This window comes from Molossus molossus, unplaced genomic scaffold, assembly GCF_014108415.1.
Source record: "Molossus molossus isolate mMolMol1 unplaced genomic scaffold, mMolMol1.p scaffold_m16_p_7, whole genome shotgun sequence".
Classification (NCBI taxonomy): Eukaryota; Metazoa; Chordata; class Mammalia; order Chiroptera; family Molossidae; genus Molossus; species Molossus molossus.
The window spans coordinates 43,975,741-43,994,087 of NW_023425401.1; the positions used below are offsets into that span (position 1 = coordinate 43,975,741).

Below are 18,347 nucleotides of genomic sequence, written 5' to 3' on the forward strand. Positions count from 1 at the left end.
GGAGGGTGTCAGCCACGTGGCTGAGGTGGTGTTACAGTTGGTTAGAGTAAGCCTTAGTGAGAAGTCGACATTTGAGCAAAGACCAAACCCGTTTTTAAAAACCTTGAAACTTTAATCTTCAACCTTTAGTTTGTTTTATCAAATATTATATATTTACTTCTAAGTAAACTATGTTCAATTAATACTTCAATTGAATATCTAAATAAAGTGTATATATTCAATAGAATACTTCAATATAATTTATTAATAGGATGATATAATTATCAGATGTGTGTATATATATTATATGATTATGTTATATAATCCATAGTCTATCTTGGTGCAGAAAGAGGTTGCCATAGCTATTCAATCAACTTGAATGGAGCTAAGCGTGGGGATTGGAGTAGACATCAGAGTTTCCTGTGCATGTTAGACATGTACTAGTTAAACTTGCTCCGTCCACCAGGAACTGCCGCCTTTGCTGGGAAGATGTGGGCCACGCACCCCATTACTTCCGGCTCTCATGCTCCTCAGCCTTTGGCTCTATGCACCTTCATGCATTACATTTTACTGCTGACACAGAGCCAGCTCCATGTGTCTCTCCATTCAGGAAAAATTCCACAATTTTTTTTATTTTGAATATGCTTTGTATACTCGTCACATTCTATTAGTTTATTTCCTATCTGCCACCGTAAGGAATCTATGATTCCTTTTTGCACTGTAACTCATATTGGTTTCCCAATGTATATACCATGTTCATTTAAGCTTTTGATGACATGCCTTAGGATATCTGATCCCTTGTCAGCAGTTCTGAAACTTTAGGGTGCATGAGAGTCACCTGGTGAGTTCGCTAAAACAGATGTTTGGACCTACCCCCAAGAGTCTGATTGTGTAGGCCTGGGGTGGAACCTGAGCTTCGGTATGTTTAACAAGCTCCCAGGAGATGATGGATGCTTCTGGTCTGTAATCTATCACACTCTGAGTAGCAAGGTTTTGAGTATTCCCACTTGGTCCAATCATGTTCCGAGTCCAATGAAAAACTCTCCCTTCAGTGCCTCGACTCCCTGCCAGTTCACACTGGTCACTTTCCAGGTCTGCCAAGGGATGCCCCCTGAGTGCATGGTAAGGCTACATTTTCCTTCTGGGCTTGTGACCCCTGGCTACACTGGCCAGCAGCCTTCCCAGACAAACTGGCCTCTCTCCTGGCCTCACTGGATTCTTCAGCCTCTGTAGTCCCACTCATTAGCTTTCTCATTGTTCTTGGGGGAACTCTTTATCTTGTCTCTATTGTTTTGACTCTGAAGAAAGTCTTGTGGCAAAACAGATCAAGAAAGACACCCCCTCTCCCTACACATGGTGAAAGAACAACTCACCATTTGCCTTCTCTAAAAAACAAAAGAATTAAAAACAACTCCACAACTCCCCTTTATCTTATAGGTTGTGAGGACAAAAAACAAAGCAGAGTATGTGATATGAAATAAAAGCAATTCACATTCAAGTGTCTGATATCCCAGTAAGCCAAGGGAAAACTAACACACAAAAGAAAACAAAAACAAACAAGTAACAAACAAAATGAAAACCAACTTTGCAGGCCTTTTAATTCCTTTAATTCTTTCTTGCACTGCCTCCTGTTAGTCCAACCCAGCAGACCTTATCTGCAATCATTACAGCCCAGGACAACTTGACGATGCGGCAGGCAGATTTCAGGCTCCTGCCTTCTGAAACTCCCTGACAAGTCTGCACTCGACTCCTGTGCCACAGAGTACGTCTATCATTACCTGGCTCTTTTCTTTAAGTTTCCCCCACCCTGGACTTTCTCCAGTGCAGTTTCCCAAGTCTTTCCATCTTGATGCCTTTCCATCTCTTTTCAGCTCACAGCTGGAAATTTCAGTTTTGTTCCTTTCTAGCAATTTTCCCTTTCTTTCCATTTCTATTGTTACTTAACTGTGAAAAGTATTTCCTCTTGCAGGAAAAATGCCCATATGCTTTGTCTGAGCTGGAGTCCTGCTGTTCATTATTTGCTGTAAGCCATGTTGTCGTGTTTAATGTGCACCCTGAGATGTCAATACCATTTCGTATATATGGAGGCAGAAACCCATTTGAGGTAATTTATGAGGCCCCCTGTGGTTGGGGACCAAGTCACCTCCCGCGCCTCTCCCTTTGTAGTATGCCAGCAATTAAATGAGGCTAGTACATTTTGTTTGCGTGTTATCTCTGGGCTTACAATGGAGAAGGCAGGAAGGAAGGACTAATGAGAGATCTTTATAGTAGACTCGCTCTTCCTGACATGGTCTTTCTGAGGTTCAATATTCTGGTCTTCAAGACATTATTTTCTGGCTTTGCTGCTTGAGGGAGATTTAGGCTTCTACTTTACGGCTGAACTGTCAGAATTTTAACTTGCAGCCCGAGTATGTCTTAAATCATTTGAATGAAAGAATAAACCAGAATAAATCTAAATGGCCACAATGAAGATAACCAGCAATCCATGTAATCTGAGGAGGCTTATTGTAAATACTGGATGTCTGCCCAGTAGAGGGAGAAAGGACTCCGAGGTGCAAAGCCAACGTTCAGAAGGTTGGAACCTGGGAAGCTGGGTACCAATCAGGCAGAAAGGTGTCCTGTGGCTGGGTGGTGACCTGGCTGCATTCACACACCTGAGCTTCATTTTGAACTATATATGCTCCATTAGGGTTCATTTATATTGCACCTGTGCCAGGCAATGTGCAGCCAGAACTCTCCCTTCCTGAGCTAGCTGAGGCTATGCCTTCCCTGTGACTGTCATGCGATCCCTTCTACCTGTGGGGAGGGGCAGACTGAAGATAGTATTTCCCAAGTGGTGCTAGTTTACCCACAAAGCAGACCATAAGCCTATGGGGAGGTCCAGCAAAGTAAGAACTGTGCATTTCAAAGACTGTATTGAAGTAAGCATCTGGTAGATTGGCAACTTTATTATTTTCCCTTTACATTTATTTTATAGCTTAATCTTTCATTTGTATGTATATGTCAGAGAAAGGTCCTGATAATATTTTCAGTGCTAGAGCCTATTAAAACCATGATCTGGTCATGGCTGAAGATTTCTTTGGTGCAAAATATTCATCTTTCCAATTTCTTTCTATCAAACCTTCTGGGAAGGAAGCTTCAAAGACAGTAAACAAAACAAGTAACACAGGCATTAGGGAGTTCTGGGAACTGTGGCCATGTGCAGTCAAAAAGGGGCCACTGCTTAGCTCCAGCCAGCTGTCACAGAGAAAGGCAAGCTCGATGTTGCTAGGTGTATTTTTCAAGAGAAGGTGGAAATTTGAATTTTTAAATATGTGAAATTAGTTGATGCACAGCAATTTTAAAGCACAGTCAGAGCTAAGCAAAGCACGCTGTGGAGCTACCAGGACATATCCCTGCTTCCAGGATTAGATGATTTTGATTCTAGAGAGTCTACAGGGTTAGAAGCCTCAAAATATATATACTCCAGATCATATTTATTCTGAGAAGCTCAGCTGACAGTTTTGGTTTGGCTACGAGGACTCTCTGAAACTCCATTGAACAATTATTTATTGTGCCAGGCTTTATGCTAGGCTTAGAAGACAAAAATACAGTCCTGCCCACAAGGAGCTCACAGATTGGTAAGGGGAAAAAGTATGTTACTGTGTTCTAAAACAAACAGGAACCTCCTCTTTCTGGTGGTGATCCCTTAGTTTGAGGCATTTTGTTCATTTAAGTACAATGGGTTCTATGTGGATTTAACCTTAAATAATCTACAAAAGTCTCAGCTATTCTGCAGTATCCCACAAAATGCTATAAAAAATTACTTTAAAGTGCTATTTTAGTTTGAACATAGTTTTGTTTTTGTTTTTTTTTCATTTAATATCTTTCGGTATTTTTCATTTTCAGCATATGGCTGTGTAATAAAGAGTTTGGCCTCAGCCCAAAGGGAGATCTGGCCTTTCCTGAAAGGTACCTCTACGCCCTTGGAACAGGAGCATCTTTGTTTCCACGGTGAGCCCCTTGGGCCATACCTGAGAGTTATGCTAATGAGCAGGCACATGGTAGGCACTGATAGTTTATGCTAAGGAGATGACTCGGGGTGGAGCCAGCCATACCACTGTCTTAGGATGGGAGCTGATGATGCCAGAACAACCTGCCGTATAATTAGAAGGTTGGGTCTCTGAGCCACGTGATAGCAGTCTGACCTTCCGGAAAGAGAGGGGTCAAGAGGTTGAGCTCAATCATGTAGGTGACGATTCCATCAATCGTGCCCACATAATAAAACCCCAAACTCTGGACACAATAACTTGGGTGAGCATCTTTGGTTGGCAATCCTGAATGGATCGATGCTGGAGGGTAACACTTTCTGGAGGAAGATGGAAGCTTTGCATCTGGAACTCTCCAGACCTTGGGATGGTTCTAATTTGCTCCTACCCATTCACCATAATAAAACTTTAATCCTAAGTATAACACTTGCCTGAGTTCTATGAGTTGTTCTACTGAATTACTGAACCTGAAGGAGGCCAGGAGACCCCCAAATTTGCAGCTGGTGTCAGAAGTGAAGGCAGTATTGTGGAGTTTCTTCTCTTGACTTTGAAGTTTTACAAGGTCACTGCAGCTGGTGTTGGGTGTGTGGGGCAGACTTGGCAGTTTAGAGAACTGAGATCTTAACCTAGAGTTTGGCTAACTCTGATGTCACATTTTTCATCTATGGGGCACTAAAGGATTGAAAAAAAAAAAAAAAGGCGAAGTCCCTGCTTAACAGGAATTTAAAATCCCACTGATTAAACTAAATAGGGAGCATATGAACATGTTATAGAACAATCACGAAGGAAGCTAAGTTAGAAAAGTACTCTGTAGAGGCCAAGAGGTTAAATGTTTAGTATATGAAGGGATTGGATACTATTTTTGGTTCTTTATATATAGACCAAGATAGCTTATAGGACATTATGGTAGTTACCAGAGTGGTAGAGGAAGAAGGAGACTAAACTTTGGGTGGTGAGTACACAATGCAATATACAGATGGTGTATTATAGAATTGTACATCTGAAACTTGTATAATGTTATTAACCAATGTTACCCCAGTAAATTTAAAAAAAAAAAAAAAAAGATGTGGCCCTGGCCGGTTTGGCTCAGCGGTTAGAACGTCGGCCCATGGACCGGAGAGTCCTGGGTAGGTTCCCGCTAAGGGCATGTACCTTGGTTGCAGTTTGTCCCCGGCCCCGGTTGGGGTTGTGTGGGTGGCAACCAGTTGATGTGTCTCTCTCACATCGATGTTTCTCTCTCTCTTCCCTCCCCCTCCCTCCCACTCTATCTGAAGATAAATGCAAAAAATGTCCCTGGGTGAGAATAAAAAAAAAAGAAAGATGTGCTATAGGGAGGAATAATTTCTCTAGAGCCTCCTCAAATTCCCAATATTGTGCCAACTGAAATTGACTTTGTGAACATCTCATAGTAATCTCTTAATTCAAATCTGGTTAAAATTCTGCAGCACTGAGCTTGATTTTGCTTCTGTTTATCACTGTGTTTTCTCTCCCCTATAGTTTTGATTGAAAACACACATAATTCTGTTGTTCCAAATCATCTCTTCACATGTATCTTTTGACATACTGCATGTTGCTTACGTGTGAGCTGCTGCAGGTAAGCAACACTACAGTTCAATAATTGAAATATTCTATCCAATAGAATTAAATAATTAAAATATTCAATAAAATACAAGTGATTCTAAGAAAGAATAGTGTCCTTTCCATAATATAATGTGCATTGATTTCTGATAGTGTGTAGGCATGGAAATACTGGAATATTTTGGGAACTAAAATAGCAAAACAAACAAATAAACCCCCCAAAACAAAAACTCAAACTTTTTCATGTGAGTTCTGAAAAATGTCCTTTTAGATGTCATACACAATGCTGGTTTCTCTGGTGCATAAGTATACGATATAGCCTAAAGTGGACATAAAACAGATTCGACTTACAGGCTGTCCAGGCTCATCTCCTCCAAGGATTCTGAAGCCAAACCCAGACTCCATCCTTCGAAGGTGAACATCCAGCTCCTTATAATCTGGACCTGGCATAAAGGAGATCCCATTGAGCAATGAGTCCTGCCTCCTCCCCACCCGACAGACTGAGCACACCAATGATAAATTAATTTTGTGGATGTGATTAATGAGAGTGCTGTTAGAGTTAATGGACAGCATAGAGAATAAAAAAATTATAGCACCAAAAAGTAGTTATTCCAAAATTAGGTAGTCAGGATTAACCATGACCAGCCAAGGCAGAAAAAGCACACACATTTTCCGGGTGAAAAAAATACCTCTATAATTCTCTATTTTCCTGAGAGTGTTCACATTATCCTTAAGAAGACTGGCTGTCACTTTGAGGATGTCTACTCTGAAGAGAACGATTATTTTAGAAGTATGGAGAACAGGTGGCAACATTTTGAAACTAACTAGTAGAGCATTACTTAGTAATTTACTAATATTTATTTATGACTTGATGCATCCAGTTTAATGTGTGTGTGGAAGATGGGGTAGGGGTACAAGGGAATATAAACTTAAGCCTAGTAAAAGTTGTTTCTTTTAAAATTATAAAAATTAGAAAATATAGAATTTAAACTTTTCTGTATTGAGGTTTGAGTAAAGTTTTTATTTTCTGACTACCTCCTTTAAGTTTTTTTTTTTTTTTCTAATTTATGGGTAGAAATTCGCCTAGGTCTAAGTGAACTCTTAATCCTTAAACATTTTAGAATGTGATGTAGGATCACTGTTAACTTCACTAATGTTTTCAAAGTAAACTAGAAGGAAGAGACTTTTCTGCAGTTAGCTGAAAGAATAGAAATATACTTAAAAATACACTGAGAATCTCTCCTGAATGCCACTTTTTCAATCCTAGAAAAAAATAAACTAAAACTATAAGAAATCTTCTGAGTATTTAAATATAATTTATGCTTACCCTCTGCCCCTGGACCTTTGAGCCTTCCTCAGGAAAAGTCTCATGACCAAGTTGTGCATTCTTTCAAGGCCAGTGTTAGGATGTCAACGGATGAGTAGCAACTTTGGGGAATACTTATTAATGCCATGCTTTGCTTAAGAAGTATTTAGTGATCTCTGGGGTTTAATGGTTTAAAAGAGATATTAGAACTGATAGAAGCAAATATTAGGTTAAATTCTCCTTGCTTAAACAGGATAATTTTAGAAATTGGGATGAGATTTCAGAGAATTCTTAAGGGACAGGAAGCTATGTTTGAACCACTTGGATATATAAATATACCAGTAGTCATAGTTGAGAGACTGACTCAAGGACTGAGAAAAAACTCAAGTAAATTTAACCAATTGGATGTCTACATCCATTAGTCATCCCTTATGAACTGTATAATCATTCATATTTTAAAGATGAGAGAACTGAGAAGAATTCAATTTCTGTTAAATAGTTAGAGTTGGGTGGTAAAAGATAAAAAAAAACTGTTGCCCACACTCTATAATCCACAATTCTGACTTTTGAACTCAGTCTATTCTGAGATCTATAATATCACATACGAAGTCACATATTGCAGTGTGTGCTAAGCCGCTGGGACTCTGGAGGCAGGTAAAGCAGCCCTGCACCGTCATCGCAGGCACCTGTACTTCGCCCAAGGGAGGAAGAAAGGCCAGGGGAGTTGGGAAGAGAATCAATTGTGTCAAATCACTGTTCAAACCTCTAAAAGTTGCTTGTGATGTGACTGCTCACCGAAATCTCCTTTCTAGGTTACATTTAGCTTAGAGGATGCTAGACCATATATACATAAAAAATTCAAAGATAGCATGACATATTTTTGGCACTTAAAATAATAGAGCTAGCACACATTTAACTGGAACATTCCCTCTACTCTCATACATATTCTCATTGTTGCATCGCTGGTGAGTATGATAAATGGGAAATTGTTCCCTCAACAGCTTCAGCACCAATCTGTATTGCACAAGGAACTGTAAGAGTGCAAGGGAGTTTATTGTGCGATCCATTTTATTTGCTAAATAAAACCTTCCCCCAAGTAAGTGCTGAAATTATGACAATCCCAGTAATGGACTGATATGCCAAGTGCAAGGGAGTTGTCTTGTGTTAGAGAGTGCTGTGATTCCTGGGGGGACAGGACAGCTCTTCCTAAATGAATGACTCAGAGCTCTTTTTTTGTTTTTAGTAGAAAAATGTAGAGTTTAGGTAGTTAATTTTATCTAACTCTGAAGAACAGATGTGAGCAGGGTATTTATTCTTTCTCCTCCTCTTATTTTTTGTATGCACTTTGGCGACATTAGGATCTTCTGATTGTTGCTCTGACCGTTTTGATTTCAAACAGAGGGTGCTATGTGCCAACCATGTCATCTTCACCCTCTAGTTTTCCAAACAGAAGAGGGCCAGCTTCATGGTACATGAGCAAGTAGAGAGAAGCAAAGAGAGACCTACTAGAAAAGTGTGCCAGCAGACATGGTTTATTTTTTATTTCTTTGCTAATTTTGAACACAGACTCAGAGGCTGCAGGGTATGGAAACTTTAGAGAAATAGTCAACTGGAAACAAAGTTTAGATGATAGATTATGCCCTGAGGCAGTAGTATTTTTCTTTTTTTTCAAAAAGGGAAAATAAGAACTTTTAGAAAGATAATTTTTCTTCGGTTTATTCCCCCTCCCACCAATTTGAGTCTGGCTTTAGAAAATAACTACAATTATATGCACACAGCTGGGAGACATTACTTTTTCCCCTTCCTGCTTTGTTAGCTCTCTTGAAAGATTATGAAGTTTTTAAATATTTTCCTTTAGCTGCTCTTCTGCCCTGATGTCATGTTTAAAATAATCCTATTATGCTTTAAGTCTTCTGTTAATGTAAGGACTTAAAGCAAAGAAATCCAAGGGCTAATTCTTCACTCCACTGCAACAAAATTTAACAACCACCAACTCTTCCCTTCTGTTGGATTAGAAACCATGTACCTAGAAGGTTGTTAGATGAAGGGGTCTGGTGGACACCTAGTGGGACCTTTGTCACTTTGGATGTCACTCAACCATGCCCCCACCAACATCCTTATTTTTTCTTTTCTCTTTTACTTTCTTGTTTATTCTCCTTCCACGCTCCTTTTTCCTCAGCTCTTTTTGCAGAACTGTCAGGGATACCCGCAAGTATGACTTGGTACAACTCAAGATGAAGCAGTGGTTGTGAAGAAGTGGACAAAGGAGGGACAGAACACTCTTTGGACATTGGTGCTCAATGGTCAGGCATGGCCAATGTTGTTTCTGCCTTAGAAGCTGGGGCCTCGTCCTCAGGCATTATGAAATAAAGCAGCTTAAGATGCTCATCTCAGATGGAACTTGACATGACCACCGTGGCAAGCTACAGGAGTGGAATTTACAAGTCCTGATTTATCCTGGGCTTCCACTAATACTGAAAAAGCTAACACATTTAAAAGTAGCCAATGGCTCCATCCAGGCATCAGGACAACTTTCCTCATAATAATAATAATAATTTAAAAAAGGAGAATTTCAAAACTGATTCTTACTTTACACTAAGATTCCAGGAAGGCTTCACATGTGATATGTATCCTTGGTCTAGATTTTGAAAGACATGGCTTTGTGCATAGTTTTAGGGAAAAAGGATGGATGACTGAACACAACTGATTAATTTTATGAATGATTCAAGCCTCAAAATGCAAAGAACAGCATTTTTTATGGATTAATTTGGCACATGGGATGCTGCTGTAAACATGTCAATTAAATTTTGGTACTTGAATCCCCTTTCGTGCTTTAATTAAAGCATAAGTACCACAAGCTTATTATCAGTTTGGCACAGAGACTGAATTCGTTCCACTTTTCCTGCTGGAAAGAGCATTACTTTTTTGGCATTTCTTTGTAAAGAGGTCTAGGAAAGCCTGCACGAGGATGGAATCAGGAATCATAGGTGGTTATTAAGTGTGTCTCTGGCTTCTGGATTTCCAATGCACTCCAAATGCAGAATGAGCTAAGTCATTTCTATTGCTCAAGTCTAACATTACCAGATAAGTAGCTAGTGCATTTTTTGTCTTAAAAGAATACCTTCTTGTCATTTTTTTTTCTTTTATGCCTTTGGTAATGGGAATGTGGTCAAATATGTTTCAGCTGTAATAGAAGTCATCTCCCACTCTGTTTGGTTCTCTCCCTCGTCCTTCAAATAAACTTAGATTTTCCCACCCTAAAACGCCCTATCTATTTCTCTCTCCGAAGAGTAGTCCCTAAGGGAATCTTCCCTCCCTCATCTTCACTCTCTTTTCTCTGACTTACTCCTGCCAGTCTGGTTTCTGCTCTTTTGACATTACTGACCTGCTCTCTTTAAGGTCATTGATGACATCCTAGTGACCAAATTGAATGGCCATTTTCTCTTTCCTCAATCTGAATGATTTTTGTGCCTTATTTGATACTGTTGGTGCACACTTTAGGAACTGTGATTTTTTAAAATTTTCCTTTACTTGAATTTTTATTACAATTTATTTGAGCCAACTGATGACATGTCGGAAAACAAAATCTCAAATGCTCCCACCCCTGATTTCTTTTATTTCTAAACAAGGAAAGGTCTTCTGGAAATTATTTCTACTCTTGGTTTCAGTGATACTCCATGCCCTGGCTCTCTTGTCTTTGGATGCATTTGTCCATTCAAGGTCCTGGCTATGAACTCATTGTTTCTCACTAACATTCTTAGTGATGGCAAAATAATTTTTGTTTATCTTTAGTATTCCATTGTGCATAGTCTATAGAAGTTGCCAAATAAATATGTTTCTCAAATTCAATTGTTTTAAGATATCAATCTGAGAGACCCTATAAACCACAGTATTATTATACTATGAAGTTATCACTTAGCTTCATAATGACATTATTTATGAATTCCTATTACCAATTTTGCTTCTGTATCTAAGCATCTTATGCAGCTACAGTTAATAAAACACCTTACAATTATGATAAATATATCTGAATCAAAAATCATGACACAGAATTTGATGAAGGACATTTTATAAATGTGAGCAGTACTGTAGGAGATTTGTCTATTTGGGATGCAGTCATGATTTTCCAGAATATTTTGATAACTTGTGTGGACATTTAAAAAAATATTTGGGTTGGTTCTCTTCTTGAAAATCTGTTTACATATTACATAGTAGTATAACATACTCAAACTATATTATAATTCTTCTTTTAAGTAATATGTATCTTTTGAAGTGAAAAATAGTATTTTGCACATACATCAAGATAAGCTAAACTATTAGTTGGTTCTTCCCGTTCTACTTTTGCTTTTAAATAAAGTACTTTCAGAAGCTGAGATATTTTTAAAAAGTGCTTGTTGTGGGTAGTAAACTGAGATTTAGAATCTCAAATTAAGCCCTACTTTCATTTTTCAACTGTAATGACTAGGTCTCATTTCCCCCCTAAGCATAAGATATTCCTAATAATTCTAAGGATTTTACAGTCAGTATATAAGAATAATCATGCTTTAAACATTTTCAGACCAAGATAAGCAAATACTTTAGACATTATTTGAGGACAAAATACTAAGTAATATCTTCTATATTTTCTACATATCCAAAAAAAAAATGACATGGAAACTTACAGAGTGAAATGGTCTCAAGCACATATATTCTCCAGGGGGGTGTTAGGACATGATGAGATGGATAATGAGCTGTCATCATGGAAACACTCTGGAGATGTGTGCAGTGAGCCTACAGACCTGAAATAGTACTATTATTATAAAACACTTTCTGCAGCTGTTTCAGTGTTCTGGCTTTCACTCCAGTGTTCTGATCAGCTGTTCAAAGCACTTCCTAGGAATAAAAAAATCTGAAGCTTCCTTGTCCTCCTTCATTTCCATAATACCATTAAATATTTTAGCCTAAACAAAGACTGCTAAGTAGTTTCAGAATGATTAGGTCAATTTTCTTTCCTTTTAAGTAAATTAATTATTACTAACAGCTCTTAAACCTGAAATAATAATATTCTATTCTAACCTAAAAATTATTAAGATATGGCTTTTATAATTGGCATGGTTGAATAAAATTAATTGATATGGATATTTAATTGATGTGAAAACAATTTCATTCCATTTTAGCAAAATTTATAATAACTTCTTTGGAAATGTCTAAATAGCAAATCTCTTTAAATACTCTAGCTTCTTATTTATATGCATCTAGACCAGGAATGTCCAATATAAATAAAATGTAATCTAAAGTAATTAAAATTTTTCTAATAGCCATATTTTTAAAAAGCAATATAAAACAGGTACAGAAATTTTAATAATATATTTTAAACCTAATATATTAAAAATATAAGCATTTAAGCATTAATCAATATAAAATAATTAACGAGATATCATACATTTCTGTTTTTTGTACTGTATTTGAAATCTAGCATAGACTTTACACATATCTTACAGTATATCGTAAGTCAGAGTAGACACACCTCAAGTGTCCAGAAGCCACATGTGGCTAGAAGCCACTGTACTGAACAGCATGGATCTAGTCAGTCTGGTGGTTTCCTTGTCACCTGGTTTTTAATCTAGTCTTTTACTAAAGCATTTTATGAAAGAAATGAATAAATATGACTGTATCTTTTTTCCTTGGCAGCCATTTAGGCCCACCTTGATGAGACTTGCTTTCTATCTTAAATACATGCATATGCGGATGAATGAAATTAGTGCAGTGATTACATACTCATTCACTGAGACTACTCAGAAGAATGATTTGTTACACAAGATGGAAGACCATTCACAGCACTGTGAGAACTGAAGGATACTTGCCAGAAGAATCCATTCGAAAACTGGTCCTTGGTGGCACTTGTTCTGGATGGAAAAATGGGGAATAATATTGAAATTCATTTATGGAATTTTAAAATTCATCTTTACTATCTTTTTGTTGCTTTTATAATTCACCCCCAATTTATGCTCACGTTTAATGATTATTTGTTTTCTCTGAAATCTATGAAAGTTAGTGGGCAGACTTACTGTTTTTTGTATATGAACATATTTATAAAGGTATCTCTTTCACATGCATGTAAAATAGAAAAATCTGAATTCCTTTAGATCAGACTGAAAAAAAGATCACTATTTCCGCCCTGGCCGGTTTGGCTCAGCGGTTAGAGCTTCGGCCTGCGGTCCGGAGAGACCCGGGTTCGGTTCCCACTAAGGGCATGTACCTCAGTTGCAGTTTGTCCCCGGCCCTGGTCGGTTGTGCGGGTGGCAGCCACTCGATGTGTCCCTTTCACATCGATGTTTCTCTCTCTCTCCCTCCCACTCTACCTGAACAAAAAAATAGAAAGATATCCTGGGTGAGGATAAAAAAAAAAAAAAGAAAAAAAGATCACTATTTCCAAATACTAACCTTTGGTTATCATTTTAAGAATGCTTATTTGAATGTCAAGTCAATCCAGAATCCAAAATATACACAACAAGTACAGGTTTTTAAAAGTCATGTTATGATATTGTGTCATCAAATATGTATTATAATGAAAAGTGAAAAAATTCAATCAATGATTGTATTGATTTATGTACACCAGTTCAAATATTTTGATACTTACTCTAGATAATTGAAGTTATGGATATGCAACAAAGTTAAATTGATTTATTTTATCAATAGAGATCATTCATGAGAATTATGATATAATCTATACTACATATAAATTCATGAACATGAGTATAAAATATTAGAAAGCACTATGAAATATATATATATGAAGCACTAATATTATATCATTAAATTTGAAAAATTAAGACCAAATTCTGATTACTTTCTAATTGAGCTTTGTTTATTTCAGAGTTCTACACTATTCAACAATGAAAATGCAAAGAGAAGCCCTTTGAGGGCGATGATCAGGCATAGGATCGAAGGCCTCTGAGTTCCCCACTGTGCACTGCACAGCCTCACTCACACTCACTGCAGGCAGGATGACCATACCTGCCAGGCAATCATGTTTTCACAGTAAAGGCAAATTAGTTTTCTAGCAGAATTTTTTTTTGTTTTTTTTAAACCTAAATGTTTAGTGTGACTGCTTAGGATTATGAATTGAGAAATATACTTTCATCAAAAAGAGAGCTGTATCAGAAGGAATAGAGACTGCTATCATTAAGTACTTCCATTAGTTGTAAAACTGACATTTTATATTATCATAATCTCACTAGGACCTACTTGTCATTCAGCAATTACACAGAGTTTACTGCAGCCCTGACGGTCTCATATTTATTCATGAAAGTACTTTTGGTTACATCGTCAACTTGTGCTACCAACGAAATGCTTTGACATACTAAATAACTTTCAATCAAGGACTGATTTTAGAGTTTACTTGTCACATTACACCCCCTTCCATTATCCTCTGTCTGATTCCAGGAACATTAAGTTTTAAACACTAAATGAAATAAATTTATAAGCTACTGGATTGGATCTAATTTCTAAAATACATGTGAAAAATGTGTCCCCAACCCAACTTTTATTCCACTACCTATTTATTACTTAGCTCCTATCATGGTAATTTTCTTTATTAAAAGGAACTTGGTAGAAATATAAATATTACCATAGTTATTTATAAAGTTACCTGAAAATATTATTTTTGAAATTAGATTGCCAAATTAAAATCTACATATTAAAAATGGCAAAGACAGCTTAACTGAATTTACTATCTTCTTTATCAATATATTATAACTGTAAAATGACACATAATGTGATATATTTGAAAGGTGATTTTTTTTTCATAGATCTAACCACAATATAAATTATACTAAAGAGAGCAATAATGATTTTCCCATGGAAAAAAGGTACAGGAAATTAACCTTCATAGTATAGTTGAAGACCTTTTAAATGATAATATTATTAGTTTTTTTCTAGTTTTTTTATGATTCTCATGCTAAAGTCACTGGTAAACTGTCTTAGCATTTATATGTCACCTTATTTTAATATTTCTATAGCACTCCAGAGAGCATTTGTGGGTGGTCCTCTAAGGCCATTAGACACCAGCAATGTCTGCGTAGAAGAGGCAGGGCTTGGTCTAGCAGTGTTCAGACGTGAAGATGTTCTCTAGGAAGATCAGGTGGCCTTCCATTATCACTTACTAGTTATGGCATCCATAAACTTATCAACATCTTTCTAAACCTATAGATAAGTCCAGATTGACTGTACTGGGTATTTAATCACAGAGGAAAAGGGGACTGGAGACAGGTCGGCTCAAGCAGAAGCGCTTGAACAGGATTCGGAGCTCTGGTGCTGAACACTGCATCTTGTGCCTCTCTACCTGGTGCCACGAGGCTCCCACCATTAGTTCCCACTTAGCGTTTCCAGTGCTGTGCTGTGGTGGGTAGTATTCTTTTTTTTTTTTAGAGGGGGAGGGTTGTCTGTAGCTTGGCTAAATCTTTTTTTAAAATTTTTTTTCTTTCTTTATTAATTTGAGAGAGAGAGAGAAAGACGAAGAGAGAGATAGAAACATCGATGAGAGAGAGCGATTGGCCACCTCCCACATGCTCCCACATGCTCCCACTGGGGATTTGGCCCACAACCTGGGCATGTGTCCTGACCGGGAATCAAATCAGCAGCCTCTTGGTGCATGGGTTGATGCTCAACCACTAAGCCACACCAGCCATGCAGACAGTATTCGTACACTTACATTTCCAAGTGGTTCTGTTGTTAGTATGAGTTAGAGTGCAAACTGCAACCCTTGCTCAGTAATAACAAGGAAAGGGCGGCAGAAAAACTGATAGTTCAGAAATACAACTATCCATTTGTGATTAGCCATGAATTATATGTGCATTACAATACTGAACAATGTTAGAATTCCACAATGAACAATGAACAACAAAAAATCAGGAAAAAACCATAGCTGTGAAAAGCACAACTGTCCATTTTTGATCAGCTACAAATTATAATTTCATGTCAAGTATAGCAATAAAAAAGTTTGCTCCTCCATTATGCTCTTTAATGGCCTGTGGTTACTTTAGATTGCTACCTTTGGTGTGATACATACTGCCTAGTATGGGGTGTTTCCTAATTTATGGAAAGAAAAAACTAATTGTTTTCTTTTTGAAGAAATTCCAGAGGAATTTCTACTTCAAAGAGGTTATACTATAAGGCACATTATACCATACAGATCCCTGACATTTTTATGATTTACATATGAATGATGTCTTACTGCAGAGGAGTATGGACCTCGTAAATTATTTATAATAATGAAGGTACAATGTGAAGAGAAAAATGTGTGGACAACTTGGATCACAGTTCAGCTTGGGTTCATGCTGAGGTACAGAACCATGAGGGGATAGTTTCAGGGAACAGCGATTGTTCTTTGTCTTTTTTTGTTTTCATCTGCTTGTCTGCTCCAGCTTCTGAGGCTGCAGTGAGGAGTATGCCCGAGAAATGGCCGCAGGAGCTGAGGATGCTAAGACAAACCTTTAGAATAAGTCTGGCTTAAAGAAAACTGAAGCAACTGAACAAGGTCCTTAATCCTAAACCAATTTTGTTAGCATGATCAAAACTTTATTTTGCAAGATTCCAAAGTCATTTTTTTGGCGAGCACTTTGTATTGCTTTACTTGGCAATAAAGAGAGGAGTCATGACAGCTATCTGCAGCTATGTAAGCATGATCTTTCCTACGGTCAGCAAGACAGACAAAATTAACTCCTTTTTGGTCCTGTGATTATTGGGATGTTGAATCTGACTGACTCTCTGTGATAAGAATAAGTTCATGACATAGAACTTGAATGCATGAGCCTTGCTTCCTATTTTTTCTACTTAATTTGCTATGCTCTAGATTTGTACATATGTACAATTTTTTAGATATGGAGGGAGTTGACTGGAAGTTTGGCTACTAAGACAAGCCACTACATAAGTCTTTTACTTCAAAATAGGGATCAAACATGTGTGGGCAAAAATTCAGTCCACCAAATAAAGTAACTTGGAAGAAATTATTTATCTGAGTAGGTATTACAATTTTTATTTATGGTTTATACATTGAGATATATACTTTTCTTAGACAGTAATGATGTCTATTTCTTTAATAGATGATGTGGTAAACAGAAGCCATATCATCTATCATTCAAATGAGGACAACCTGGCGAGTGAAAGGGGAGCTATTAATAATTATGCCAGGACAACACAGGGCAGGACTGTTCCAGGCAAACTGGCCTGTACAGTCACCTCAGGGAGTCTCATGGGTAAGGAGGCCATTATAAAAATGTTTGTCGTATCAGAAACTCGTGGTTGAAGCGATGATGCAATCGCAGAGAGAAAGGACGGCAGGAGGAGGTCGAGGGGAAAGTGGTGAGGGTCTTTAGAAATGGTTTACATAGTCCGACATTCAGAATGTCGGCATACAAACCAAGACAATGAAAGCCCGTCCTCTTGTGATTGTAGAGAAAATTAAAGTCCTTCTTTCATTAGATGCTTGGGGAAAGGACAGAGGAGGTAGAAGTAAAAAATAGCATGGCTTATCCCCTACTCAGAGGGGAGTTTTTTCCTTTGCTTTCAATTTTAAAAAATGTAAGTAATGGGGACAGCAAGAAGTCAATTATCAACAGAGGCTAACCCCAGAGAAAAGTGACGTTTATCTAAAAGCTTGAGTAGAGAAGGGGGTCAGAGATTTTTGTTTTTTTCTGGAAATTGCTGGTAATGACAGAGGGTCACTGCTTAAATAATTAACACAAAATCCCAGAAACCCCATTGGTCAAAACTTCTTTTGGGATTTTTTTGAGGGTACAATTCTTCTTTTATGTATATGGAATTAAATTGGGAGAAAAGAAATTCTTTTTGCACAGAGTTCTCCAATAAGGACTAATTAGATTTTTGATAATTAAAAGATATTTAACACAGACATTCCCTGGATTAAATATCAGTTTTGCACATGGAACGAGAAACTATTGGTCTAATTGTCTAACTGTATTGAAAGCACTGCCTGTATTTACTGCACAATTTCACATGCTAAAATACTGATATTATTTGCTGTGTTGCATAATGAGTCTCATTATAAATTGTTTTCCTTTGTCTCCGTAATTTCACTGTGAGCTTTGTATGAGCAGAGATTCTTTCTCATGGCTTTTCTCCCATGGAGTGCCTAGTAGAGTTTTAGACACACACTGAGTGTTTCATACATTCATGTTGATTGATGTGGAGCCTGGAGGAGTCACCTTTGGGCACTCTGCCTGATACTATGAAATCAGAGGCATGGCCTTCCCTGTCAGGTGGAGAATCTTTCTTCTCCTTCTTCAGTCCTACCTCGCCATAAGAAGGTCTCATGAAGACAGGAGTTATTTCTAGCTTTCCTCTATAAGCATGGACCTGTCATGTCCTGTTTCATGTGATACCAGTATCCTATGGTTGCCTTTGTTTGTTTAAAATCTCTACATTTCCCCCTAGAAATAAATTTTTATTAAGATGTC

The 18,347-nt window shown here is 37.6% G+C and overlaps 1 protein-coding gene across 3 annotated transcripts in view; it reads right to left on the reverse strand.

Annotated features, from left to right (window-relative positions):
• MAGI2 (membrane associated guanylate kinase, WW and PDZ domain containing 2) overlaps window positions 1–18,347 on the reverse strand; it is a 1,542,253-nt gene that overhangs the window by 148,016 nt on the left and 1,375,890 nt on the right. For 2 of the 3 annotated variants that reach the window (XM_036247106.1, XM_036247104.1), the window contains exons 13-14: window positions 12,735–12,776; window positions 5,937–6,028 (exon numbers count right to left, since the gene is read on the reverse strand). In XM_036247106.1, the coding sequence (XP_036102999.1) occupies window positions 5,937–6,028; window positions 12,735–12,776 (134 nt within the window). The remainder of the gene's footprint in view (window positions 1–5,936; window positions 6,029–12,734; window positions 12,777–18,347) is intronic. The other variant, XM_036247105.1, reaches the window with a different exon arrangement.